Here is a 27,446-nt window from a genome sequence, read left to right as displayed (position 1 = left end):
ATTTCAGCATTACTATCTAAAGGTAGTTGCACATTTAGTGAAGTAAGTGTAGCTCTGATTTATACAGAATTGCTACCCCTCCACCCTTTTTGGTTATATGGTCTAATCTCAAAATATTATAACCAGGTGGGATGATTTCATTGTCCTGGGTTACTGGTTTGAGCCATGTTTCTGTTAAACATAGTATGCCAAATGAATGTATGTCTAACAGAGCATGTAGCTGGCTAACCTTATTGTTTAAGCTACGTATGTTGAGATGTGCTATAAGGATAGAATTAAGGGTTCTAGTGGGGGTGTATGGGGTGGAGGGATGTGATAGCTGGGTTTTGTTGGGACCATGTTGTATGGGCCTGGGTTGGGATGAATGTCACCATGTAGCAGAAGGTGTTGTTGAAGACTGTGTGTAAGCTTTAGGAGTTTACAGAAAAAGTTTTGTGACTTCCTGGCTTGGAGATAAGTTATATGGGCTACCCTATGATACTTTGGTAAAAGATAGTTTGATGAGGATGTTATGCTAGTATGGCTTTGTGAGGCTAGCTGAGTTGGTAGTGATATTTGTTTTAAGGGATGGTGAGATCCTATACAATGTAGGTGTTCATAGAAGGTAAGGATGTAGGGTATAGACAGAATGGGTAGTACTACAAGTAAGAGTAGCAGTTTGATGTGTCTTGGTATATAATTTAGGAGCATAGTGAGGGAAAAGATAAAATGTAGTCAGGAGGTAGGGGTTGATAGAGAGATAGTTTGGAGTGAGATAGTGTTTTAGGAGTAGTACTAATGAGTAGCAGTATGAAAGCAGGTGTGTAAGTATTTAATGTGTAATGAGTAATAGTATGCTATTGGGTGACATGCGAAGGGGTGTGGTCTGATCAGTATAAATGTAGGTGTATTGGGGTGGGTGGGAATTGGGGGAAGGGTAGGGGAGCGGAGTGAGCCTGCAGGGCGAACGGAGTGGGTTAGAACAGGTAAAGGAAGAAATTACAGAGACAATCTGTGAGCAGCAGAATCTTGAGGGGCTCTTGGTAGTTACAGGTGAGTAGGGTGTGAAAGTTCAGCTGTTTGGTTACTAAGGGATAGTAGAGTGGAATAAGAGGAATATAGCTAAATAGAGGGGGAAATTTAAGAGCAATCTGATACAGTAAGAAAACTGAAAAGTAGTCTGAAATTTAATACGAGAGAGTAGGGATAAGGGATGCAACACAGACCTAGATTAGGGTGCCACCTACTGGGCAAAAGGTATAGTACAGCAAAATGCTAAATCAAATAGAGATAGCTAGAAAAGATGGCTCAGGTAATAGATACAAAGGGGTGACAATTAGTTACTTATGGGGTAGAGAGGGTTATGGCTGCTGGGTACCTGGCTCAGTAGCGTGATTGCATACAACACTAGGTATAGAAAACAGTTCAGCTTAACAGTAGGTCTAGGGTAAAACGTGCTTTCTTATTTCCTTTGATAACTGTAATTTGAAATAGGATGGCAGGTTTCTTTGGGCTGAAGATGGGATGGCTGAAATTAATTGTAAGGGATTCTTATTGACCAGGCAGAAAGGTTCCCAAGTCTTAATGCAGGAATGGAGGTTGAAAGCTAAGTAGGTTAGAGAGAGACAAAGAACATTTACAGTGGTAAGACAGTAATTTCAGGTTTGCTCATTAACAATTATGATGAGACACAGTTATTTTAATGATAAAAAGCACCTACAGCACATACACTTTCTGAGATAGCTAACAAATTTCAACAGGAATGCTACTGATGCTAGGACTTAACACTACGGTTAGTTTTTAAACTAATCCAGTTTTGCCAAAATAGGAGTAAAACACAATGCCCAGTGATTTGACCCAAAAATCAGCTGAGTAAAATCTAAAATAACATCAAATTTCATCTCAGTCCCCAATAATACAAGTGAATAACTACAGAGCAACTCTGGGACAACTAATATAAATACAGGTATTACTTAAAAAACATTTAAAATATCTGAAATAGCACCAAAAATACAGCTATGTCCCAGTAATTTACTTAATCAGTAAGGAAAAAAGGATACCACAGTAAATACTATAAAACAGAGAGCGAGATGGCAATAGTGAAAACAACAAGCCCAGTTACACATAACATACAAGGCAACAATTGTAAACAATCAAACATGATGCAGACAAAATGATAAGCAAGATGCAAGTAACGGCATCATGAATTGTTGCTCCCACTAAAAGTGCTGCCTAGTTTAATTATTTTAGTAATCAGTGCGGTAGCGTTGTCGCCTCACAGTTAGACGTTGCCCGTTCGATTCTCAGTAACAGTGTCTTCTGTGTGGTGACATGAGTGAATGGGCATTCTTTCATTGAAGGTTGTGCTTTAGGCCCGGCAGGCCAGCACATCAAAATCTACTGCCAATCATTATCGGACTGGAGTTCCGCTGTGGCGACCCCTAACCGGGAAAAGCCAAAAGAAACAAACTATAATAAGTTGTTTAACAGCATTTTAAAATAGAAAATAAAAATAAAAAAATAAAATAAAAGAACTGTGACTCTGCATTTCCAAGCTGCTCAATATATTGAGGGAGTTACTGGTATTTAAGCCGGACCAGGGGATGACAGCAAAATAAATGGGGGTGGCAAGCACAGTGCTGCTTAATTTGTTGTAGTGCCCATATACAGATAGGAGGCTGTAACAGCATTGCAAGACATCTACTGAGTCATTCGTGTTGAGTGACAGCTGTTAAGAGTTATATGTTACAGCAAGTTAGAGACTGAAAGCAGGAGAAATGAACCCTTAAAATATGTCTTATTACAAAGTAAGTTTGAAGTAAAACCAGTTATGCTCAATCAATGTCTAACACTTCCACACTACAAAATTTGAAAATACCTACTGCCCTTCAGACATTTTCCTAAACTTATTTTCCGATGCATGTGGTGGTACAGGGAAATATAGTATTCAACTTGAAAGCTGTGTTTCAAATTAATAAATTTGACTGGTATTCCATTATAGGGAATGCAAAAATTAGAATACAACAGAAGTTAGATATGTGCAATACCTATCAGATGGTCATTACAAAACAAAGTGTTTTATAAAACACTAAATTTAATTAAAGTTCAATGAGACTGTACATTGGCCACGGTGGTGCAGCGGATAACGTTGTTGCCTCACAGCAAGAGGTTCTCCCGTTCGATTCTCGGCTGGATCACCTTCTGTGTGGAGTCTGCATGTCCTCCCCGTGGTCGAGTGACGTAAAAGACTTGCAGGTAGGTGCATGCGTGAATGAGTATGCCTTCCTTGAAGGTTGGGCGTTGGGCTGGCAACTCGGCACCATAAAAATTCACTACCAATCATTAGCAGAGTGGAGTTCCGCTGTGGCGACCCTTAACCGGGAAAAGCCGAAAAACATTTTTTTTTCAATGAGATTGTACATGAAACTCTGTATTTATGCTAAATGTCTTGCAGCATTTATTATAATAGGATTAATGGGCAGTATCCGTCTGATGCTACAGAATAGAAGTATTTATACTATGTGTTCCACATGCACTGTATCCTAAACTAATTCCCAGCGTGGTGTAGGAACTGTGCAACACAAAAGAACCTGCAACTGGACAGTGTCTTTGGTAGAAAGGATTTATAAGATATTGCATTATAAATGGTCCCTATTACAAGATCGCAGACACAGTTTATTGAATGCATCTTGATCAAACCGAAAAGAGCTAAAAGGCAAAATAGCGAAGTGGCTTTTCAGCAAATTCTTTCCCTAGGAAAGAATTTTCTTGACCGCTTTCATTATTTTGCCATTTTCGGCACTGTAGTGCAATCTCGGAGTTGGTATATTTAAGTAGGGGGGTGTGGGGGGGGCACAACCCCCCACATTATGTAATGTTTTAAAGTTTTTTTTTTTTATTTTGGAACAGAGATTTATTTCCCTTGGAAATTCCGTTGGGAAAAAATCACTGTTCTGAGGTTTCGACGTTGTAAGCTTTTGCTTACATGGGGTTGATTAATTATCGTTCGCTTTTGTAAGTGTGTGATAATATAATATAGACCCCATTATAAATATTGATAGAGGGATGGCATGTAATAAATTCTTGGAGAATTGTTCTGAGGTTTATGGAACATGGTGTACCATAAAATATTACAAATGAAGTTACATATCAGAGTGTGCTGATCAGGGCACTGGAGTAATTCAAATGTCTTTACACCATCCCAGTGATACACTCTGCTGTATTAAAATGAAATTCCCAAAAACATTTTTTTTACAAGAGGCTGCACCCAGGTCTTCTGTTCTTCCTTTCTGTAAAGGCTACATTGCTGATTGGCAGTATGTCTTGACTTCTGCCTGATCAGCAAAACACTACATTTGTATGCAATTTATAGTACGTATTATGAAGCATGTCCACAGCTTATGTGCAGCAGAATCACATGTGTTTGCAAATGTCACACCATCACTCATGTGATGATTAATGTTATATTTGAGTTAGGCTGTTATATCTCTCATTCACACATCAACAGCATCATAGCCGTAAACCTACTCCTGATGTGCAGGGGAAAGTTCATCTCACCAGCTTGAATTTCAGTGATGATGTCTGCGCTGCATGGGGTGACTGAGATCTTATCAGTATTTTACACTGTGTGGATCTCCAGTCAGTATAATGTACAATACCTGCCTGTAAAACAGACTAGTATCTACATAACCTGGCATAAAAATACATTTCCCTCACAGCTCAGCTTCTGCCATCAGCAGTTTATATTAGGTTTTACACTGCTTCATAAAAGTAATAATACAATCACACTAACATCAGAAAGCAATAACATAGCTAGCGAGGTGTGTGGCAAGCATCTGAAAGTCAATCTGCAATGGCATTTAGAAATCCAACGCCACCTGAAAACATTATGTATTAGTAGTTTAAACGTATTAGCAAAATATCTACATTATTTAAACTGCATTTTAACCCTTGTTTCCATAAATTTCTAAAGCTCTTATTCTATCTTATTTGGTTGAAAGATTGTTTCAGTTTTGTGGCAAAACCAATTTCCTTCTATAAAAATTAGGAGGTACACTGCATACCTCTCAACTTTCCAGACTTTTGCAGAATGTCCAGATTTTTGCCTCTTATTTTTGGTCAGATCCTCATAAAGTCTGTGATTTTCTGGAAAATCATTGAGAATTGAAGCCAATATATTATGACAGACATTTAAGTTTAAGGTTTCATATCCTTCAGAAAATACATGCTAATGAAAATCTGTTATATTAACAACTTTCTAAGTTTATAAGAGGAATATTTCAAATCAGTCTCTGAATTGGGGTCTTTGTCCCCCCAATAATGTTGCCTTTGTCCAGATTTCTTGTACTAACAGGTTGAGAAATATGGCACACCATCAAATGTTGTATTCTGTATGAAACCCAATATAGATTAGCCTCACTTGTACACCCCTCAGATGGGATTAGAAATAATAGATGTGCTTTAACTCATTATACCAGATTATTGACATTGGTAGAACTAGTGGATGCATCTGACCTCTTCTTCTCTCTCTCTCACTCTCTCTCTCCTTAAATCTTGAGCTCCCAAGCTTGAGATTCTGTTCTTGCCCCCCCCCTTTGCAAGAAAAGAAAAAAAAAGAAAGAATCTGACAAGTTTATGAAATTACACATCTGAGGTATGCTTATAGGTGGTCTTAGAGCCAAAACAATGCACTGAGGACATAGGAAAAGAAACTCACTGCAGAGGGTCCTCCCCATCAGCAATGGCTGTGGTAAGTCCTCATGTAGCTCTTATGTCTTAATGTGATTGGCTGTCAAAAGTGGACAAATCACTTAAGCAGAATCTTAAGAAGTGCCCCAAAATTCATAAAAGGGAACATATCTAAAAAGGAAAAAGTAGACTTCAATAAAGAATGCCCTGAAGGAGAACTACCTCAATGGGTGTTTGGTAAAAATGGCCATGGCACTGATGTCCACTATGGACACATTAGCTTTATAATGAAAATGATGATGCAGAGTGCTATTTTTCTGGAAAGGGTTTTTTCAATAACTTTGAAGCTGCCTTTAATAGGGAAAATGAAAACAAAAAAGAGCTGGATCAGCATCCTGTATTCACATTGTAAATAAAACCATAAATGATGGAGTGTATCCTGGTTACCACTTTACAACTTAATTAGCACTGGATAATTGCACCCTCAATGTGTAAAGGTTTTAATAGGAATGTCTTCTGAATCCTAAAAGTTGTTTATTTTTTTAAAATTATCTTTCTAGATCTTGCCTCAAAGACATGCTAAGATCTCCAAAAACATAAATACTACAGGAAAACTTAAAAATATTAGTGTTATTGTGAAGAAATGTATCTTTGCTGTGTGTTAACTATTTCAGATTTTGAATAATAAAATGTAATAATTTTGCTTACAATGCAAGCAAATATTCCAAAACAGTTATATCTCAGGAATTCTACCTAGACACACAATATTACCGACAAAATTGTTCATTCAATTGACAGACTTCCAATGATATGCTATACACTTTGTTACTGATATAACAACAGATAATAAATGATACCTAGGTCCATTGTGTATGTGTAAGTGATTTCCAATCTATCTGGAAATATACAGAGCTGAGTCTATATTTTTTTGGTTTTAGAGTTTGTAAATTGTTGCTTAGATCTCTGTTGCCTCCCAGTCGAGAGAGACTACTTTCCAATCTATCTGCAAATATACAGAGCTGAGTATATTTTTTTGGTTTTAGAGTTTGTACTCTTAGTTGTTGCTTACATCTCTGTTGAAACTGCCCCCCATTTTCTGCTGTGTCTTCAGTTGGTATAACTGTTTTTTACAGCTTGTGTGTTATCTAACTCAAGGATCACTTGCATAAAATTAGACCTGTTAATAACAGCCTGCATTTAATTGCTGGAACCTGTTTTCTGAGAGACTGCTTTCCAATCTATCTGCAAATGTACAGAGCTGAGTATATATTTTTTGGTTTTAGAGTTTGTTAATTGTTGCTTAGATCTCTGTTGAAACTGCTGTCTCCCTGTTCTGAGAGAATGTTTTCCAAGCTATGTGCAAATATACAGAGATTTTTTTTTTTTGGTTTTAGAGTTTGTACTGTTAGTTGTTGCTTAGATCTCTGTTGAAACTGCCCCCCCCCCACATTTTCTGCCGTGTCTTCAGTTGGTATAACTGTTTTTTACAGCTTGTGTGTTATCTAACTCAAGGATCACTTGCATAAAATTAGACCTGTTAGTAACAGCCTGCATTTAATTGCTGGAACCTGTGTTCTGAGAGAATGCTTTCCAATCTATCTGCAAATATACAGAGCTGAGTATATATCTTTTTGGTTTTAGAGTTTGTTACTTGTTGCTTAGATCTCTGTTGAAACTGTTATCTCCCTGTTCTGAGAGACTGCTTTCCAATCTATCTGCAAATACACAGAGCTGAGTATATTTTTTTGGGTTTTAGAGTTTGTACTGTTAGTTGTTGCTTAGATCTCTGTTGAGGCAGTTTTCCCCACCCCACCCCTATTTTCTGCCATGTCTTTAGTTGGTATAACTGTTTTTTACAACTTGTGTGTTATCTAACTCAAGGATCACTTGGATAAAATTAGACCTGTTAGTAACAGCCTGCTTTTAATTGCTGGAACCTGTGTTCTGAGAGACTGCTTTCCAATCTATCTGCAAATATACAGAGCTGAGTATATATTTTTTTGTTTTAGAGTTTGTTAATGGTTGCTAAGATCTCTGTTGAAACTGTTGTCTCCCTGTTCTGAGAGACAGCTTTCCAATCTATCTGCAAATATACAGAGCTGAGTATATTTTTTTTGTTTTAGAATTTGTACTGTAAGTTGTTGCTTAGATCTCTGTTGAAACAGTTTTCCCCACCCCCACCCCATTTTATGCCGTGTCTTCAGTTGGTATAACTATTTTTTTACAGCTTGTGTGTTATCTAACTCATGGATCACTTGCATAAAATTAGACGTGTTAGTAACAGCCTGCATTTAATTGCTGAAACCTGTGTTCTGAGAGACTGCTTTCCAATCTATCTGCAGATATACAGAGCTGAGTATATATTTTTTGGTTTTAGAGTTTGTTAATTGTTGCTTAGATCTCTGTTAAAACTGTTGTCTCCCTGTTCTGAGAGACTGCTTTCCAATCTATCTGCAAATATACAGAGCTGAGTATTTTTTTTTTTGGTTTTAGAGTTTTTTAATTGTTGCTTAGATCTTGGTTGAAACTTTTGTCTTCCTGTTCTGAGAGACTGCTTTCCAATCTATCTGCAAATATACAGAGCTGAGTATATTTTTTTGGTTTTACAGTTTGTACTGTTAGCTGTTGCTTAGATCTCTGTTGAAACTGTTTTCCCCACCCCCACCCCTATTTTCTGCAGTGTCTTCAGTTGGTATAACTGTTTTTTACAGCTTGTGTGTTATCTAACTCAAGGACCATTCATAAAATTAGACCTGTTAGTAACAGCCTGCATTTAATTGCTGGAACCTGTGTTCTGAGAGACTGCTTTCCAATCTGGCTGCAAATATACAGAGCTGGGTATATATTTTTCATTTTAGAGTTTGTACTGTTAGTTGTTGCATAGATATCTGTTGAATCTGGTTTCCCCACCCCACCCTTATTTTCTGCTGTGTCTTCAGTTGGTATAACCGTTTTTTACAGCTTGTGTGTTATCTAACTCAAGGATCACTTGCATAAAATTAGACCTGTTAGTAACAGCCTGAATTTAATTGCTGGAACCTGTGTTCTGAGAGACTGATTTTCAATCTATCTGCAAATATGCAGAGCTGAGTATATGTTTTTTTGGTTTTACAGTTTGTTAATTGTTGCTTAGATCTCTGTTGAAACTGTTGTCTCCCTGTTCTGAGAGACTGCTTTCCAATCTATCTGTAAAAAATACAGAGCTGAGTATATATTTTTTGGTTTTAGAGTTTGTAAATTGTTGCTTAGATCTCTGTTGAAACTGTTGTCTCCCGGTTCTGAGAGACTACTTTCCAATCTATCTGCAAATATACAGAGCGGAGTATATTTTTTTGGTTTTAGAGTTTGTACTCTTAGTTGTTGCTTACATCTCTGTTGAAACTGCCCCTCCCCCCCATTTTCTGCTGTGTCTTCAGTTGGTATAACTGTTTTTTACAGCTTGTGCGTTATCTAACTCAATGATCACTTGCATAAAATAAGACCTGTTAGTAACAGCCTGCATTTAATTGCTGGAACCTGTGTTCTGAGAAAATGCTTTCCAATCTATCTGCAAATATACAGAGCTGCGTATATATCTTTTTGGTTATAGAGTTTGTTACTTGTTGCTTAGATCTCTGTTGAAACAGTTATCTCCCTGTTCTGAGAGACTGCTTTCCAATCTATCTGCAAATACACAGAGCTGAGTATATTTTTTTTGGTTTTAGAGTTTGTACTGTTAGTTATTGCTTAGATCTCTGTTGTGACTGTCGCCCCCTATTTTCTGCTGTGTCTTCAGTTGGTATAACAGCTTGTGTATTATCTAACTCAAAGATCACTTGCATAAAATTAGACCTGTTAGTAACAGCCTGCATTTAATTGCTGGAACCTGTGTTCTGAAACACTGCTTACCAATCTATCTGCAAATATACAGAGCTGAGTATATTATTTTTGGTTTTAGAGTTTGTTAATTGTTGCTTAGATCTCTGTTGAAACTGCTCTCCCGGTTCTGAGAGACTGCTTTCCAATCTATCTGCAAATATACAGAGCTGAGTATATTTTTTTGGTTTTATAGTTTGTACTGTTAGTTGTTGCTTAGATCTCTGTTGAAACTGTCCCCACCCCCTATTTTCGGCCGTGTCTTCAGTTAGTATAACTGTTTTTTACAGCTTGTGTGTTATCTAACTCAAGGATCACTTGTATAAAATTAGACCTGTTCGTAACAGTCTGCATTTAATTGCTGGAACCTGTGTTCTGAGAGAATGCTTTAAAATCTCTATGCAAATATACAGAGCTGAGTATATTTTGTTTGGTTTTAGAGTTTGTTACTTGTTGCTTAGAGCTCTGTTGAAACTGTTATCTCCCTGTTCTAAGAGACTGCTTTCCAATCTATCTGAAAATATACTGAGCTGAGTATATATTTTTTGGTTTTAGAGTTTGTACTGTTAGTTGTTGCTTAGATCTCTGTTGAAACTGCTCCCCATCTTCTGCCGTGTCTTCAGTTGGTACAACTGTTTTTTATAGCTTGTGTGTTATCTAACTCAATGATTACTTGCATAAAATTAGACCTGTTAGTAACAGCCGGCATTTAACTGCTGGAACCTGTGTTCTGAGAAATTGCTTTCCAATCTATCTGCAAATATACAGAGCTGAGTATATATTTTTTTGGTTTTATAGTTTTTTAATTTTTGCTTAGATCTCTGTTGAAACTGTTGTGTCCCTGTTCTGAGAGACTGCTTTCTAATCTATCTGCAAATATACAGAGCTGAGTACATTTTTTGGTTTTAGAGTTTGTACAGTTAGTTGTTGCTTAGACCTCTGTTGAGACTGTTTTCCCCACCCCACCACCATTTTCTGTCGTGTCTTCAGTTGGTATAACAGGTTTTTACAGCTTTTGTGTTATCTAACTGAAGGATCACTTGCATAAAATTAGACCTGTTGGTTAGTAACAGCCTGCATTTAATTGCTGGAACCTGTGTTTGGAGAGACTGCATTCCAATCTATCTGCAGATATACAGAGCTGAGTATATATTTTTTGGTTTTAGAGTTTAATTGTTGCTTAGATCTCTGTTGAAACTGTTGTCTCCCTGTTCTGAGAGACTGCTTTCCAATCTATCTGCAAATATACAGAGCTGAGTATATTATTTTGGTTTTAGAGTTTGTACTGTTAGTTGTTGCTTAGATCTCTGTTGAACCCCCCCCCCTTCTATTTTCTACCATGTCTTCAGTTGGTATAACTGTTTTTTACAGCTTGTGTGTTATCTAACTCCAGGATCACTTGCATAAAACTAGACCTGTTAGTAACAGCCTCCATTCAGTTTGTACTGTTAGCTGTTGCTTAGATCTCATTTGAAACTGTCCCCCATCTTCTGCCATGTCTTCAGTTGGAATAACTGTTTTTTACAGCTTGTGTGTAATCTAACTCAAGGATCACTTGCATGAAATTAGACCTGTTAGTAACAGCCTGCATTTAATTGCTGGAACCTGTGTTCTGATAGATTGCTTCCTAATCTATCTGCAAATATACAGAGCTGAGTATATATTTATTTGGTTTTAGGGTTTGTTAATTATTGTTTAGATCTCTGTTGAAACTGCTGTCTCCCTGTTCTGAGAGACTGCTTTCTAATCTTTCTGCAAATATACAGAGTTGAATATATTTTTTGGTTTTAGAGTTTGTACTGTTAGTTGTTGCTTAGATCTCTGTTGAAACAGTTTTCCCCACCCCCACCCCATTTTATGCCGTGTCTTCAGTTGGTATAACTGTTTTTTACAGCTTGTGTGTTATCTAACTCATGGATCACTTGCATAAAATTAGACGTGTTCGTAACAGTCTGCATTTAATTGCTGAAACCTGTGTTCTGAGAGACTGCTTTCCAATCTATCTGCAGATATACAGAGCTGAGTATATATTTTTTGGTTTTAGGGTTTGTTAATTGTTGCTTAGATCTCTGTTGAAACTGTTGTCTCCCTGTTCTGAGAGACTGCTTTCTAATCTTTCTGCAAATATACAGAGATGAGCATATTTTTTTGTTTTAGAGTTTGTACTGTTAGTTGTTGCTTAGATCTCTGTTGAGGCATTTTTCCCCACCCCACCCCTATTTTCTGCCGTGTCTTTAGTTGGTATAACAGTTTTTTACAGCTTGTGTGTTATCTAACTCAAGGATCACTTGGATAAAATTAGACCTGTTAGTAACAGCCTGCTTTTAATTGCTGAAACCTGTGTTCTGAGAGACTGCTTTCCAATCTATCTGCAAATATACAGAGCTGAGTATATATTTTTTTGTTTTAGAGTTTGTTAATTGTTGCTAAGATCTCTGTTGAAACTATTGTCTCCCTGTTCTGAGAGACTGCTTTCCAATCTATCTGCAAATATACAGAGCTGAGTATATTTTTCTGGTTTTAGAGTTTGTACTGTAAGTTGTTGCTTAGATCTCTGTTGAAACAGTTTTCCCCACCGCCACCCCATTTTATGCCGTGTCTTCAGTTGGTATAACTGTTTTTTACAGCTTGTGTGTTATCTAACTCATGGATCACTTGCATAAAATTAGACGTGTTAGTAACAGCCTGCATTTAATTGCTGAAACCTGTGTTCTGAGAGACTGCTTTCCAATCTATCTGCAGATATACAGAGCTGAGTATATATTTTTTGGTTTTAGAGTTTGTTAATTGTTGCTTAGATCTCTGTTGAAACTGTTGTCTCCCTGTTCTGAGAGACTGCTTTCCAATCTATCTGCAAATATACAGAGCTGAGTATTTTTTTTTGGTTTTAGAGTTTTTTTAATTGTTGCTTAGATCTTGGTTGAAACTTCTGTCTCCCTGTTCTGAGAGACTGCTTTCCAATCTATCTGCAAATATACAGAGCTGAGTATAATTTTTTGGTTTTAGAGTTTGTACTGTTAGCTGTTGCTTAGATCTCTGTTGAAACTGTTTCCCCACCCCCACCCCTATTTTCTGCAGTGTCTTAAGTTGGTATAACTGTTTTTTACAGCTTGTGTGTTATCTAACTCAAGGATCATAAAATTAGACCTGTTAGTAACAGCCTGCATTTAGTTGCTGGAACCTGTGTTCTGAGAGACTGCTTTCCAATCTGGCTGCAAATATACAGAACTGGGTATATATTTTTTGGTTTTAGAGTTTGTACTGTTAGTTGTTGCATAGATTTCTGTTGAATCTGTTTTCCCCACCCCACCCTTATTTTCTGCCGTGTCTTCAGTTGGTGTAACCGTTTTTTACAGCTTGTGTTTTATCTAACTCAAGGATCACTTGCATAAAATTAGACCTGTTAGTAACAGCCTGCATTTAATTGCTGAAACCTGTGTTCTGAGAGACTGATTTTCAGTCTATCTGCAAATATGCAGAGCTGAGTATATGTTTTTTTGGTTTTACAGTTTGCTAATTGTTGCTTAGATCTCTGTTGAAACTGTTGTCTCCCTGTTCTGAGAGACTGCTTTCCAATCTATCTGCAAATATACAGAGCTGAGTATATTTTTTTAGTTTTAGAGTTTGTACTGTTAGTTTATGCTTAGATCTCTGTTGAAACTGTTTTCCCCACCCTACCCTTATTTTCTGCTGTGTCTTCAGTTGGTGTAACCGTTTTTACAGCTTGTATGTTATCTAACTCAAGGATCACTTGCATAAAATTAGACCTGTTAGTAACAGCCTGCATTTAATTGCTGGAACCTGTGTTCTGAGAGACTGCTTTTCAATCAATCTGAAAATATACAGAGCTGAGTATATTTTTTGGTTTTAGAGTTTGTTAATTGTTGCTTAGATCTCTGTTGAAACTGTTGTCTCCCTGTTCAGAGAGACTGCTTTCCAATCTATCTGCAAATATACAGAGCTGAGTATATTTTTTTGGTTTTAGAGTTTGTACTGTTAGTTATTGCTTAGATCTCTGTTTAAACTGTTTTCCCCACCCCACCCCTATTTTCTGCAGTGTCTTAAGTTGGTATAACTGGTTTTTACAGCTTGTGTGTTATCTAACTCTGAGGATCACTTGCATAAAATTAGACCTGTTAGTAACAACCTGCATTTAATTGCTGGAACCTGTGCTCTGAGAGACTGCTTTCCAATCTATCTGCAAATATAGAGAGTTGAGTATATATATTTTTTGGTTTTAGAGTTTGTTAGTTGTTGCTTAGATCTCAGTTTAAACTTTTGTCTCCCTGTTCTGAGAGACTGCTTTCCAATCTATCTGCAAATATACAGAGCCGAGTATATTTTTTTGGTTTTAGAGTTTGTACTGTTAGCTGTTGCTTAGATCTCTGTTTAAACTGTATTCCCCACCCCACCCCTATTTTCTGCAGTGTCTTAAGTTGGTATAACTGGTTTTTACAGCTTGCGTGTTATCTAACTCAAGGATCATTCATAAAATTAGACCTGTTAGTAACAGCCTGCATTTAATTGCTGGAACCTGTGTTCTAAGAGACTGCTTTCAATCTATCTGCAAATATACAGAGCTGAGTATATTTTTTTGGTTTTAGAGTTTGTACTGTTAGTTTCAACATCTGTTGAAACTGTTTTCCCCACCCACCCATATTTTCTGCTGTGTGTTCAGTTGGTATAACCGGTTTTCACAGCTTGTGTGTTATCTAACTCAAGGATCACTTGCATAAAATTAGACCTGTTAGTAATAGCATGCATTTAATTCCTGGAACATGTGTTCTGATAGACTACTTTCCAATCTATCTGCAAATATACAGATCTGAGTATATATTTTTTGGTTTTACAGTTTGTTAATTGTTGCTTAGATCTCTGTTGAAACTGTTGTCTCCCTGTTCTGAGAGACTGCTTTCCAATCTATCTGCAAATATACAGAGCCGAGTATATTTTTTGGTTTTAGAGTTTGTACTGTTAGTTGTTGCTTAGATCTCTGTTGAAACTGCCCCCCCCCCCACATTTTCTGCCGTGTCTTCAGTTGGTATAACTGTTTTTTACAGCTTGTGTGTTATCTAACTCAAGGATCACTTGCATAAAATTAGACCTCTTAGTAACAGCCAGCATTTAATTGCTGGAACCTGTGTTCTGAGAGACTGCTTTCCAATCTATATGCAAATAAACAGAGATGAGTATATTTTTTTTGGTTTTTGAGTTTGTTATATGTTGCTTAGATCTTGGTTGAAACTGTTGTCCCCCTGTTCTGAGAGACTGCTTTCCAATCTATCTGCAAATATACAGAGCTGAGTATATTTTTTTGGTTTTAGAGTTTGTACTGTTAGTTGTTGCTTAGATCTCTGTTGAATCTGTTTTGTCCCATCCACCCTCCCTATTTTTGGCTTGGAGTTTAAATTTGGTGGCTTTAGCACTTGCCCGTCCCACTGTAAATTTGATTTGGGACACTCCCCCAGTCCCATCTCTTTACCACATTCTACCTAATAAACTCTTTTTGCACTTGCTTTTAGTCCTTTTTAATTTAATTGCATTTTTAAACACTGTTTGGTCTAATATTGCTACATACTCAAGTGTGCTAGCTTGCACTGCACATGAATTGTTTTTACTACTATTTTTGCTACTTTTCTGTAAAAAAAAAAACAAAAAAAAAACAAAAACAACTGTAAGCCTGTTTCCTACCTTTCCTGTAACTAGTGTTCCAGATACAGATTTGCTGTATCCAAGACTGTATGTAAGCTTCTGAGCCCCCCAAGCCTTTCTGTGTTGGAGGGAGGCTTTACAGCTTGTCAGTGGGAGTGGTAAGCACTAGGTAACCTGTCTACCACATAAGGAGTGGTTCTGGCCCAGAAATTGTAGTTTTGGGCAATCTCTTACATCTCTCTCAACTTTCTGATTTGAAAGCCTGCATTTGCACTTGTTTCTGTCTTGTAATTCGTCTAGTGCAGATACAGATTCTTAGTTTTAGCACTTAAATTTGCTTATTCATGCTCAGCACTTGTTCAAAACTTGTAAGCACTAAATAACCTACTAATTACTATAGCACTCAGCCTTCCTCATTACCCAGAGAAAAACAGTTTTTGTACTTACTTTTTGCACTTGCTTAGAGAAAAACAGCTCTTGTAATCACTTTCTTCACTTATCTAGAGGAAAATAGTTTTTTATTCAGGTATGTCCAAGGGTCAGCTCCCAGTGTTCTCTCCTGTCTATGTGATGAATCTGGGCATCTTGAGGCAATGTAGAAATTGCCTCATGTACACATACAACCCTCTCCTCCTACCACCCAACATTACAACCTGTGAGAGATGCACTTATCTAGCCAAACTGGAGGTAAAGCTCTCTCCAACTAAGACTGATCTTGACAGTCATGAGGAGAAGGTAAACATTTGCATCACACCACACTCATCACATAGTGTCACTAAATCTACAACACCAAAATCCACACATAGTAACAAAAAAACATTCGTGGAGGCTCTCAATAATAATCTGTCTAAGCAACAGAGACCTCCAAGGCAAAAACGAAAGCAACCTCCATCCCCCAACACAACCCAAATGACACATAGCCCACAGACTCAGTGTACCACTCAAACACAGCCAATAAGGCAAAACAACGTACCCAGCAAACTAGTCATAGGTGACTCTATAGTCAGGCACACTGATGTCCCACTCACCAGGTTAAACAAGGAGAAGGTTACTGTCAGCTGCCTGTTGGGTGCCAGGATCCGCCACATAACCCACACACTCGTGTCACTCCACAACAACTACAAATATGACTCTGTCATTGTCCATGTTGGTGTAAATGACCTGAGACTTACTTCCCTGGACTACATGAAAAGAGACATGGAAGAGCTCTCCGATCTTGTAGCCCATGCAGGTATGACCCTAGCCCTGTGTAGCATTCTGTCATCACCCAGAATGATACCGCAGTACAAGGACAAAATGATTGATTTCAACAATTGGCTAAGCTTCTGGTGTCATTCTAAGGGGATCCAGTATTTGTCTGCTTGGGATGACATGGTTGACAGACCACGATGCTTTGCTACAGATGGCCTGCACCTGTCGCCCCTGGGATTCTAGATACTGGCTAAGGCTCTTGCTGCCCCTATAGTGCCTTTTTTAGGCAAGGTTCAAATAAGAAATTCACCATTGTAACAGGAACAGGCAAGCAAAAACAGGGGTAATTCTACCCAATACCAGAAGTCTAAATCTCAAAATGCACTCATTTGAGGCACTCCTTAAAATGGAGAACATCGATATCTGTGCAGTGACTGAAACCTGGTTCAAGGCTCCAGAGAGCACCCCTGCACTACCTGGCTATAACCCATACCACATTTTTCGGCCATGTAACCTGGACTGAAACACCAAAGTCAGAAGTGTATCCATATTCATTAATGATATCCACACCTCCAGGCTAGTTGCTCAGCATAATGCATCCGAGGTTATCCAAGTGCAACTAACTTTGGGCAAAACTGCAATCCAAATTGTAGCTTGCTACAGATCCCCCACCATGCCCAGTATTCCCACTCCTCTTTTCTTGATGTACGGGAAAATATTAGGGTTCAACCAAACACCCTAATAATGGGCGACTTCAACTACCCCACCATTAACTGGGAAAAATACTCCTGTACCAACTCCTTAGCTCAACGCTTTCTGGAATTTATAAACTCCAATGCCCTGGATCAACTTATCCACATCCCCACCAGGGGCAACAATATCCTAGACCTAGTCATTACCAACATGAGTGACCGGTGTTCCACACCTAAAGTCAACTCCTCGTTTGTCCAATCCGACTATAAGCTAATCACCCTTGATATCCACATCCCACCCCCACCCCCCATTAAGGAAACCACAGTAAAAAATTTCTCCAAAGCCAACTTCATGCTTCTTAAGACAGAAGTGGTGAATTTCATGACACCCATGTAGATGGACAATACAGTTACAACTGCTGAATCCTACACAAATGCACTCTATAAGCACTTTCACGAGTGAGTGGATCATACTATCCCAAACAGAACCAAGACGCTATCCTCCAAAAAAAGGAAGCCAATCTGGTAGTCCCCTGCCATAAACAAACTGTACAATAGAAGGAAGAGACTGTTGCAAAAGAGAGCAAAATCCCATGAGTGGAGGAGCTCCCTGGTCAGCCTCAGTAAGAAGCTGAGATCCCTTATAAGATCCTCCAAAGCTAGCTACGAAAACAAAATCGCCACTAATTCTAAGGACAACCACAAAGCATTCTATAGCTATGTCAAGAATCTCGATGGCAACACCCAGATCTGCTCTAAGTTACAGTACAACGGCATGAAAATTACAGAACCAACTGATATTGCCAACATCCTGGCAGATAGGTTCAGTGCTAACTTTACCCCCCCCACCCCTTAAAGGGCCCATATCTATACAGGAAGAATGCAGAGTCCCTGTAATCACAACTATGCAGGTAAAAGCTGCACTCTCTTAAGCCAAAAACACAGCATCCATGGGACCGGACAACATCCCAGGCTGCGTTTTACAAGAACTTCAGAACGAACTGGCTCCCCACTTAAGCACCATGTTCAATAATAGCCTCGCATCAGGCTTTGTGCCCACTGAATGGGGCCAGCAATAGTTATCCCACTCCACAAAGGGGGAGCCACCACTGATCCCGGGAACTATTGACCTATTAGCCTGATGAGCCTGGTCTGCAAGGCCATGGAACGTATCATCGTGGAACTCATAAACAAAGACATTGGTAACCTCCAAACTCTGGATCCCACCCAGTTTGGGTTTGTGAAAGGCAGATCATGCCTCTTGAACCTGATCGACCTCTTTGAGGCAGTCACCAAAGGTGATGAGGGTAAGGTGGTTTACACAGCCTATCTTGACCTCGCCAAGGCTATCAACACCATCCCCCATTCTGGAATTATAGCTAAACTCACTAAACTAGGTATAAATCCCTATGTCATAAGATGGGTTGCCAACTGGCTCACTGACAGAACCCACACTGTAAAAGTTGCAGACTCCAAATCTGACCTCAAACCAGTGACAAGTGGAGTACCACAGGGTTCCGTCCTGGGACCTCTCCTGTTTGGTATCTACATCTCTGAAGTACAGGCTAACATAGAAGGCCTCTGGCTAATGAAGTTCGCAGATGACTGCAAACTGGGAGCCATAGTCAAGTCCCCAAATGATGTGGACATCCTATAGAAGAGCCTCGCTGAGACAGATGCCTGGTGTCAGAGCCATGGCCTCAAGCTTAATGCCAAAAAGTGCAGTGTCACCCCCTTTGGTAAAATCTCTGTACCCCTGAACTAGCACATAGGCAGCAATCTACTTAACACAGAATGTGTGATAAGAGACCTTAGGACCCAGGTGGACAGTAGTCTCTCCTTTGATAGTCACATCGCCACAGTAGTCAGGAAGTCCTTCTACGTGGCGCACCTCATCATACAAGGGTTCTCATCCAGGAAAAAAGAGGTCATTGTTCCCCTCTACTCGACACTCATTAGACCCATTATAGAGTACTATGCCCCTTTTGGAATGTACCTCACAAGACATCTGCAGCAGCTGGAAAGGCCACAGAAGTACCTCACAAAGAGGATTACTGGCCTCAAACAAATACCCTACACTGACCACCTCAAAAAACTCCAGCTTTACTCCGTAGCATATCGCCTACTCTGAGGTGATCTCTGCCTAACATATAAAGCTATGTCAAACCCAGAGCTGTTGGACATGCTACACCTAAAGAAATCCCAATCCCTCTGAGCTACACACTCTAGGGACTTAAACCTTGTCACCACAATAAACAGGACATGCTGGAGGGATAGATTCCTGTCCTAGAGACTTCCCATACTCTGGAAAAGTCTACCCATCTATGTCAAGCAAAGTTCTTCATTAGCACTCTTCAAGAAAAATCTTGATGAGTGGATGGGAAATAGGAAATTCACCCCGGGGATCACTTCTTTGTCTCTGCTCAACAGTGGCACAGGAAAATAACTTTCTTGAGTGGTGTAAGCCAGGGAACCTTATTGGCTAGGCTTACATAGGCCCTTGGGCCGATAGCCTAGTACCTGCCTATGACCTTATGCAGTAAAAGCAATCAAGGCTGTGGATTACATCTCACATGTCAAACAACCAGGAAAAACAGTGTGATAGTGGCACATGACATGAACAAAATGACAGCATAGGGCACTATCATGTTATATTACTAACGGAAATAACAGGGATAAAGCACAAACACAAACATTCTTCATAGCCGGAATGTATATTGCTACTGTGGCATCATAGCAACTGTAGAAACTACTGCAACTATTATACTGGATCATGAATAAAAATTATCAAAATAATATCACTACTTTGCTTACATCATAAAGTTATTTAATGTTCCCTGACATTATAAAACAACAGTGCTTTCCAGGAGCTTCGGGAATTCATCATTTGATGTATTTTGCTTCAGAAACTTAATGTTCTAGGTCACATACCAACAAATCTGCAGTTCTGTCCCAATGTTAGAAAATCAAACCATCTAGTGTGCCACTATCAGAAGCCCATTGCAAAGACAATAATGAGTAAGAATCCAGAAATAATAATGCTTTGTCTCCATCACCAGATCATGGCAATGAAGAACAGCTTAAATAGTTTGCATATCATTTGATGAACCTGAGACAGGAAAAAGTGATAAAACTTGTGACAAGCAATCATGTTTTAGTATATGGATATTAAAATGACAACTATTTTTGTCTGTTCTAATTCTGCTTTTCTTCCAGGTCTGATATCATGGCCATAAGTGTTGGTATTCTTGCAACATCACCAGTTCTGCATTTGTAGTCATAGTGTGTGCTACTCTGTCACTGACATGAATATTCAGAAGAAAGTGTAATGGTATTCTCAGGACATAGCATTGGCATTAATGTGTAATGTAGCATTTTTGATTAAGTAATAGCTGCTTCCTCATATCTAATATGAGGAACCTCTTTGGTCCAATAGTCTAAATGCTGAAACTCTATAACACTGTAGTTTAGCTCATAGACATGAATCTACAGTATATGGTTGGGATGATATCATTGCACTGACAAGAGAGGTAAAAAATGTTAATGCTGTGACAACGTGCAGCTTACTATGACATCAAAACTACAATTGTTCTGATACTCATGCTATCATCACTATAGCACTGCAAAGTGAAACAAAGTGGGAATTTCAGTAAAAATAAGCATAAAACATGAACGGTGTCTCCTATAGACAAACTGAATTATATCTAGACGTTATAACATATGGGATGGCTATACCAGGAAGCACAGGATACATGTGTATTACACAGGCAACTAGTGTGTGTGTGTGTGTGTGTGTGTGTGTGTGTGTGTGTGTGTGTGTGTGTGTGTGTGTGTGTGTGTGTGTGTGTGTGTGTGTGTGTGTGTGTGTGTGTGTGCATCTGCGTGTGTGCATGCGCACCTGTATTCAATGTGTAGGCACATGCATACACATGCATCTAGGTAAGAAAAGGGTATCCACAGAACACACACACAAAATACATTTATATATTACTTATAAAAATGTATACAGTAAATATATTGCAAGTGCATTTAATATAATAGGGGTTAGAACAGGGCATAGTCTAAGTCTGGCAGAATGTAAGAAGATGTTTCTTCACAGAGTGTGATAAATATGTGTAGCTGCTTCTCTGAGAAGACTGTGGTTTCAAAACCATTGGAATCCAAGACAACAACAGAAGGTAGTTCCGAGGAAGGACAAAAAGACACAAGCTGCCATTAAGTACGACCAACAGCCAATACAAAAGGCAGGGATATAGTTAGCCTGGATGACCAGGTATCCTCAACTAACGGTCAGTCTAGATTTTTATTACAGAGTCAGTCACTGGTATGCCCTGAATGTGGCTCAAAAGTCTTTTGGGGGTTACATTTCTGTAAAGAAGAAACTGAAGTTAGGTATGCAGGTAGTAACTGCTTCTAAGTTATCATTGTCGCAAAAAGTGCAGCCTTACTTTCAGGTAAACCCAGGGCTTGGAGGGACATGGAACTGTATCAAATAACATGTTTGCAGTTGTAGTTCAATTTCTGAAAATCGGTTTGAAGTATTTTTAAACTCATTCTATAAATTCTAAAAAGTACTCTTGTTTTAAATATGAAGCAGTCATAATGTAAGTAAAATTCTGAAAAACAAAAACTTTTCTTGGTGAAGTGTACAGCAGTAACAGTGGATTGCACATATCTATGAAATCTGCATTTATGCAAACCACCAAATATAGTCCCACAAATGATTTACTACAAATTCGTATACCAGAAGTTTTCTATAAAAGTGCAGGATGCTGATATAAGCAAACCTGCTTCTACTTAACCAACTAGTTGATGTTACTGAGGAGATCTGAGGATTACTACATATCATTACCGGGACATGGAGTCTAGTCCAGAAATAGTTGCATGCTTTATACTCACTGCTTTCTGGGAAAAGGCTTCATCTCGCCCATGATGAAGAACAGGAAAAAGCAGGCACCAGAAAAGGAATGAGAATTATCAGGCTCTTAACAGCATTTTCTTGTATTATAATATGCTGTACCACAGAAATTCTGTTTACTTCAAACAAAGATTTCACAGGTTTGTTGAATGTTAATTAAGTTAAGGTTTTTTTGGTTAGTGTTTTGCTAGGGTTTTGTTTTAATAATGCACATTTTATTTTATCTTAATTAGTATTTGTTGAGCAGGAAAGTGTGACTGGGATGAAAACATTCCCCCTTTCAGTGAAGGGCCGGAGAAAAAAGATCCACACAGTACAAAATACATACATACATATTTGAAACACAAATTGTTACAAGTAAAGTGACATACAATTGTAAAACACACAAAGATAGAAAAGTACATTTAAACAAAGTTGTTAAAAGATACAAAGCAGTATATGGTTGTCATTACTAAAGGTTTGATGTACAAGTACAATGAACAATCAGGTAAGCTACAATTCATGAATAAATTATGATTTAAGCAAAGTCAGGAAGAAAAATGGATGTGGAAGGAGCAGTTCATTAGGTTAGAAGTGGAATAAGGTAGAAGAGCGGACAGGTGATGTAGGTAATAAAGTGCTATGGGGATATGACAGGGCAGTACATGTAGTTGGAGAATGATGGAGTAAAGTCTACAGATGAACACTAGTTAAGCATAGAGCCACATGGTTCCAGGTATATGTAGTAGCAGAAGATACCGCCATGTACCTAAGTGGAAGCACCTTGAAATAATTCATTTTACAGTAGATGACTGTACTAAACATGGGTCACTAAATGGTGGTACAGCATATTTCATACATACTAAGTCACGATGCAATAAAAATAAAGTTTGTTAATGAGACACAATGCAAAATTAAGAGAAAAAAATAACATTCAAACTGTGTTGTTTTATATTCCTACTGTATTGTGATAACAAATGACTCTTTATACAACCGCAACTTCCAGTTATGAAGAAGGGGTATGCAATACAAATAAATATATTCTGAATATCTTTTTTTTCCTACTATTTGCAATATAAATAATATAATCAAACTAACCCATTTGGGAACCAATGGTTATGATTATATATTTTTTTATTAGTTATTCCACCTACACACTTTTTCCACCCCATCCCTTGCTGTCCTCAAATCCTGAAGGCTTTGACTCCATCAATAATAAAATGACCTTTCAAATGTCCTAGCACTAGACTTAAGTATGTTATGATGGGTTTCTAAGTGTTTTTTTTTTTTAAATCATGCTTATATTCATAATTTTACTTACAGTTATACATGTACTACTGTTCTCTTATGCCTACATTAGTATTTTCTTTGACTATTTTTTCTTTCAGTATCATCTGCAGTAGGACATGTCCAAGCAGGACCAAATGAACAAACTGTAAAGCACACGAGAAACTATTTAGTGAATCACTCCACCATGAGGTCATGGAATAATAAACTTGATGAGTTGCTCCTGATGGAAGAGGCTGTGGGAAGTAAATGTATCTAATTTTGCTACAGGCTGCCAGTTTGTCACTCTTATTAAGATATTATACACTGTGGGCTGCCTTGTGTGGGATATATGCAGCCTGAATGGCAAATAATTAACTCCTATCAAATTAATTCAAGACTAGCTGATCAAACAAGCATTTTACTGACTACCAAAACATTCCTGAATAAAGTGTTTTACAGGGGAGCCACTGTGCATAACAGACCTGCACTAATTTGTCTCTATAATATAACTCCAAGGTCATTGGACCTCAGGAAAAATTCCATTTCCAGCCCTTAGTCAGTGAATTGCCCATTTGGTCAGCTGAATCTGCATGGAACAAGTTTTTTTCAATTGGCCACTGATCAAGTACTTATAACCCTATTAGGCGTGTTTGTGGTTTTACTGTGTGTGTATGTGTGTGTGTGTGTGTGTGTGTGTGTGTGTGTAAGCCCTGAATATACCTCTATGCCTCTGCACCCTGACATACCTCATCTATTTAGTAGCACACCTTTTAAACCTGCACCCTTCATCAGGACAACACAGGTAGAAATATTAATCAAATGGTAATGTCTAGAATTCAGCCAAAGTGGATGGTGCCTACATAGCTATTGAAAGTATTGATAGTACTGTCATTTCATCAGTGTGGGATAGTACTTCTGTGTGATTAACAATAATAGGATCACAAGTTCATAACAATGTATATAGGGTGGAACTACGCAAAATCCCACTGCCAAATCAAAGCATAAATTAGTATACAACAGTGATAATAATATAAGTACATGGAGCAAAAAAAAAAAAAACACTAAAAACATGAAAGCAAGCAAATATATTGATCTAGCTATAGGTTCACAGGTTCATAGGAGTGTACTAGGCTAATGGCCCTAGAGCCGTTACAAGCCTAGCCTGACGGATTCCCTAGCAACATGCCACCCGACGTTATTTCCCAGTGCTTCTGTCCAACAGGGCCACTGAAATAATCCCCGGGGTGAAGCCAGTGAGGTGCTCTGCTTGATGTGTAAGGGAAGTCTATTCCAGAGCATGAGCAGTCTCTGGGATAGGATCCTGTCCCTCCAGCAAGTTCTGTTGATTGTGGTAATGAGGTTTAGGTCTCTGGAGCGTGTGGCATGGAGGGATTGGGATTTCTTTAGATGTAACATATCTAACAGCGTTGGGTCTCACATGGCTTTGTAGGTCAAGCAGAGATCACCTCTAAGTAGGTGATATGATACTGAGAAAAGCTGGAGTTTTTTTTTTTTAGTCTTTCCTGGCCTAGGATCCTCTTAGTGAGGTATTTTTTGTGGTCTTTCCAGTTGTTGCATATGCTTAGTGATGTACATGCCAAATGGGGCATTGTACTAGATAACTGGTCTAATGAGGGAAGAGTAGAGAGAGACAAAGACCTCTTTCTTCCTGGATGCAAAACCTTTTGAAATGAGATGTGCTACATAGAAGGATTTTCTGACCACAGTGGCAATATGATTATCAAAGGAGAGGTTGCTATCCACTTGTGTTCCCAGATCTCTTATAACACCTTCGGTGTTCAGTGGACTACCGTTGATGTGGTAGTTCATGGGTACTGTGTTCTTCCCAAAGGGAATGACTATGCCTTTTTTGGCATTGAGCTTAAGGCCATGGTTCTGACATCAGTCATTGGCCTCTGTGAGGCCTTTCTGTAGAATGTCAACATCATTTGGAGAGCTAATAATGGCTCCCAGTTTGCAATCGTCAGCCAGAGTCCCTTGGTTTTGGCCTGGACTTCAGAAAAGTAGATGCCAAACAGGGGAAGACCCAGGACCAATCCCTGTGGAACTCCACTCGTGACTGGTCGGTAGTCTGACATGGAGTCCACTACTTTCACAGTGTGGGTTCAATCAGTAAGCCAGTTTGCAGCCCACCTTGTGACATAGGGGTTGATGCCTAGTTTAGTGATTTTATCTATGATTCCTGAGTGAGGAATTGTGTCGAAGGCCTTGGCCAGATTGAGGTAGACTGTGTGAACTACCTTGCCTTTGTCCACAGCTCTGGTGACAGACTCAAAGAAGTCCACCACATTCTGCAGACAAGACCTACCTTTAACAAATCCAAACTGAGTGGTGTCTAGAGTCTGGAGATTCCCTATGTCCTTATTTATTAGGTCCATGATGATGCTTTCCATAGCTTTACATACCAAACTCGTCGGGCTAATGGGGCAGTAGTTCCCAGGGTACATAGTTGCACTCTCTTTATGGAGTGGGATTACTGTATCAGTGCACCATTCAGTGGGGACAAAGCCTGAAATGAGGCTGTGATTGAACGAGGCACTCAGGTGTGGTGCCAGTTCATTTTGCAATTCATGTAGAACACAGACTGGGATGTTGTCAGGTCCCATCAAAGCTGTATTCTTGGCCTAGGCCAGTGCAGCTTTAACCTGTGTAGCTGTAATATTGGGTACTTGGCATTCCTCAGGTATTGTGATTGGCCCTATAGGGGGTGAGAGGGGGGGGGGTAAAGTTGGCACTGAATCTGTCAGCCAGTATATTGGCAATGCCTGTTGGCTCAGTATAGATGTTACCATTGTGTAGTAGTTCCAAGCATATCTGAGCATTGCCTTATAGATTTTTGACATAACTATAGAAGGCCTTGTGGTTGTCTTTAGTATCCATTGCAATTTTGTTTTCGTAGCTAGCTTCGGAGGATTTGATGAGGGATCTCAGCTTTTTGTTAAGGCTGACAGGGGAGTTTTTCCAGTCTTGGGACTTTGGCTTGTTTTGCAACAGTTTCCTCCTTCTGTTGTAGAGTTTGTTTATGGCAGGGGACCACCAAATTGGCTTCCTTTTTTTGGAAGAGAGCATCTTGGTTCTATTGGGAATGGTCCGTTCCATGCATTTGTGTATGTGTTTGTACAGTGCATTGGAGTATGATTCTGCCGTCTTGCATTTATTCTCCATTTGCAAGGACGATATAAAGTTAGCCACCTCAGTTTTAAAGCCCAAAATTAGCTTTGGAAAAGTTTTTTAGTGACTAACTTGTGGTCAGATCTGACCAGAGAGGAGTTGACACTTGGTGTAGAGCAATGGTCGCCCATATTAGTAATAACCAGATCAAAGATGGTGCTACCCCTAGTGAGGGTAAGAATGAGCTGGTCCAAGGCATTGGAATTAATAAATTCCAGAAAACGTTGAACAAGTGTGTTGGTACTTGAGTAGTTTTCCCAGTTAATGAAGGGGTAGTTAAAGTCAACCAGAGTGAGTATGTTGGGTTGGACCTTAATATTTTCCAGGGTGTTTAGGAATGTGGAGTGGGTGTCTTGGGACATGGTGGGGGATCTATAGCAGGCAACAACCTGGACTGAAGTCTTAGCCAGTGTTAGTTGCACCTGGAGTATCTCAGATGCGCTATGTTGAGCTACTAGCCTGGAGTGGGGATACTTTACTAAATTTACTGGTGAGTTGTGCTTTTTTATTAGGCTTTCCTACTGTTATAAAATTCTTATTGTGTTTCTAAAGCACTACACCTAATGCAAATGCTTTTTTTCCCTGCTGTGTTCCAACAGATGCCCTACCTGTGTGCTCCAGCTGGGACTCGGCTCGTGGCTTTTCCAGGTCTGCTGGTTTGGACATTCTTAGTTCTGCACAAAGAAATGAAAATTACAACATATGTATCAGATATATATATATATATATATACCAATATAACATCCATTAAACTGCATGTGGAAATATGAACAATTAAATATTTGTAATTAGAAGAAGGGCAACCTACGAAGGACTTGTGTAACTCAGTTTGTGCACAGTATAATTAAATAGTTTACATGTAATGCTTCTCGAGAGGAATATTTACAACAGCAGGGTAAATTCAGAATGACTGTAAGTTTAGTAATGTTGATGAATCCAAAGACAAATGTAATGGGTGCAACTAAAAGATGCTCTCAGAAGGACCATGTGTTTCATTAATAGACATAGTACACAGAATGCTGTATGTATGT

At 38.8% G+C, this 27,446-nt stretch overlaps 1 protein-coding gene across 1 annotated transcript in view; it reads right to left on the bottom strand.

The window, feature by feature from the left end:
- The window catches only part of POU2F2 (POU class 2 homeobox 2), a 386,014-nt gene extending 358,928 nt beyond the window's left edge, over positions 1–27,086 (bottom strand). The window contains exon 1 of the mRNA XM_044080798.1: positions 27,024–27,086. Coding sequence (XP_043936733.1) covers positions 27,024–27,081 — 58 coding nt within the window. The 5' untranslated portion in view covers positions 27,082–27,086. The remainder of the gene's footprint in view (positions 1–27,023) is intronic.
- Positions 27,087–27,446: the final 360 nt, after the last annotated feature.

The sequence above is a fragment of the Protopterus annectens genome, chromosome 8.part0, assembly GCF_019279795.1.
Source record: "Protopterus annectens isolate FY-2018-M chromosome 8.part0, PAN1.0, whole genome shotgun sequence".
Taxonomy (NCBI): Eukaryota; Metazoa; Chordata; order Ceratodontiformes; family Protopteridae; genus Protopterus; species Protopterus annectens.
This window is presented reverse-complemented; position numbering and strand designations above follow the sequence as displayed.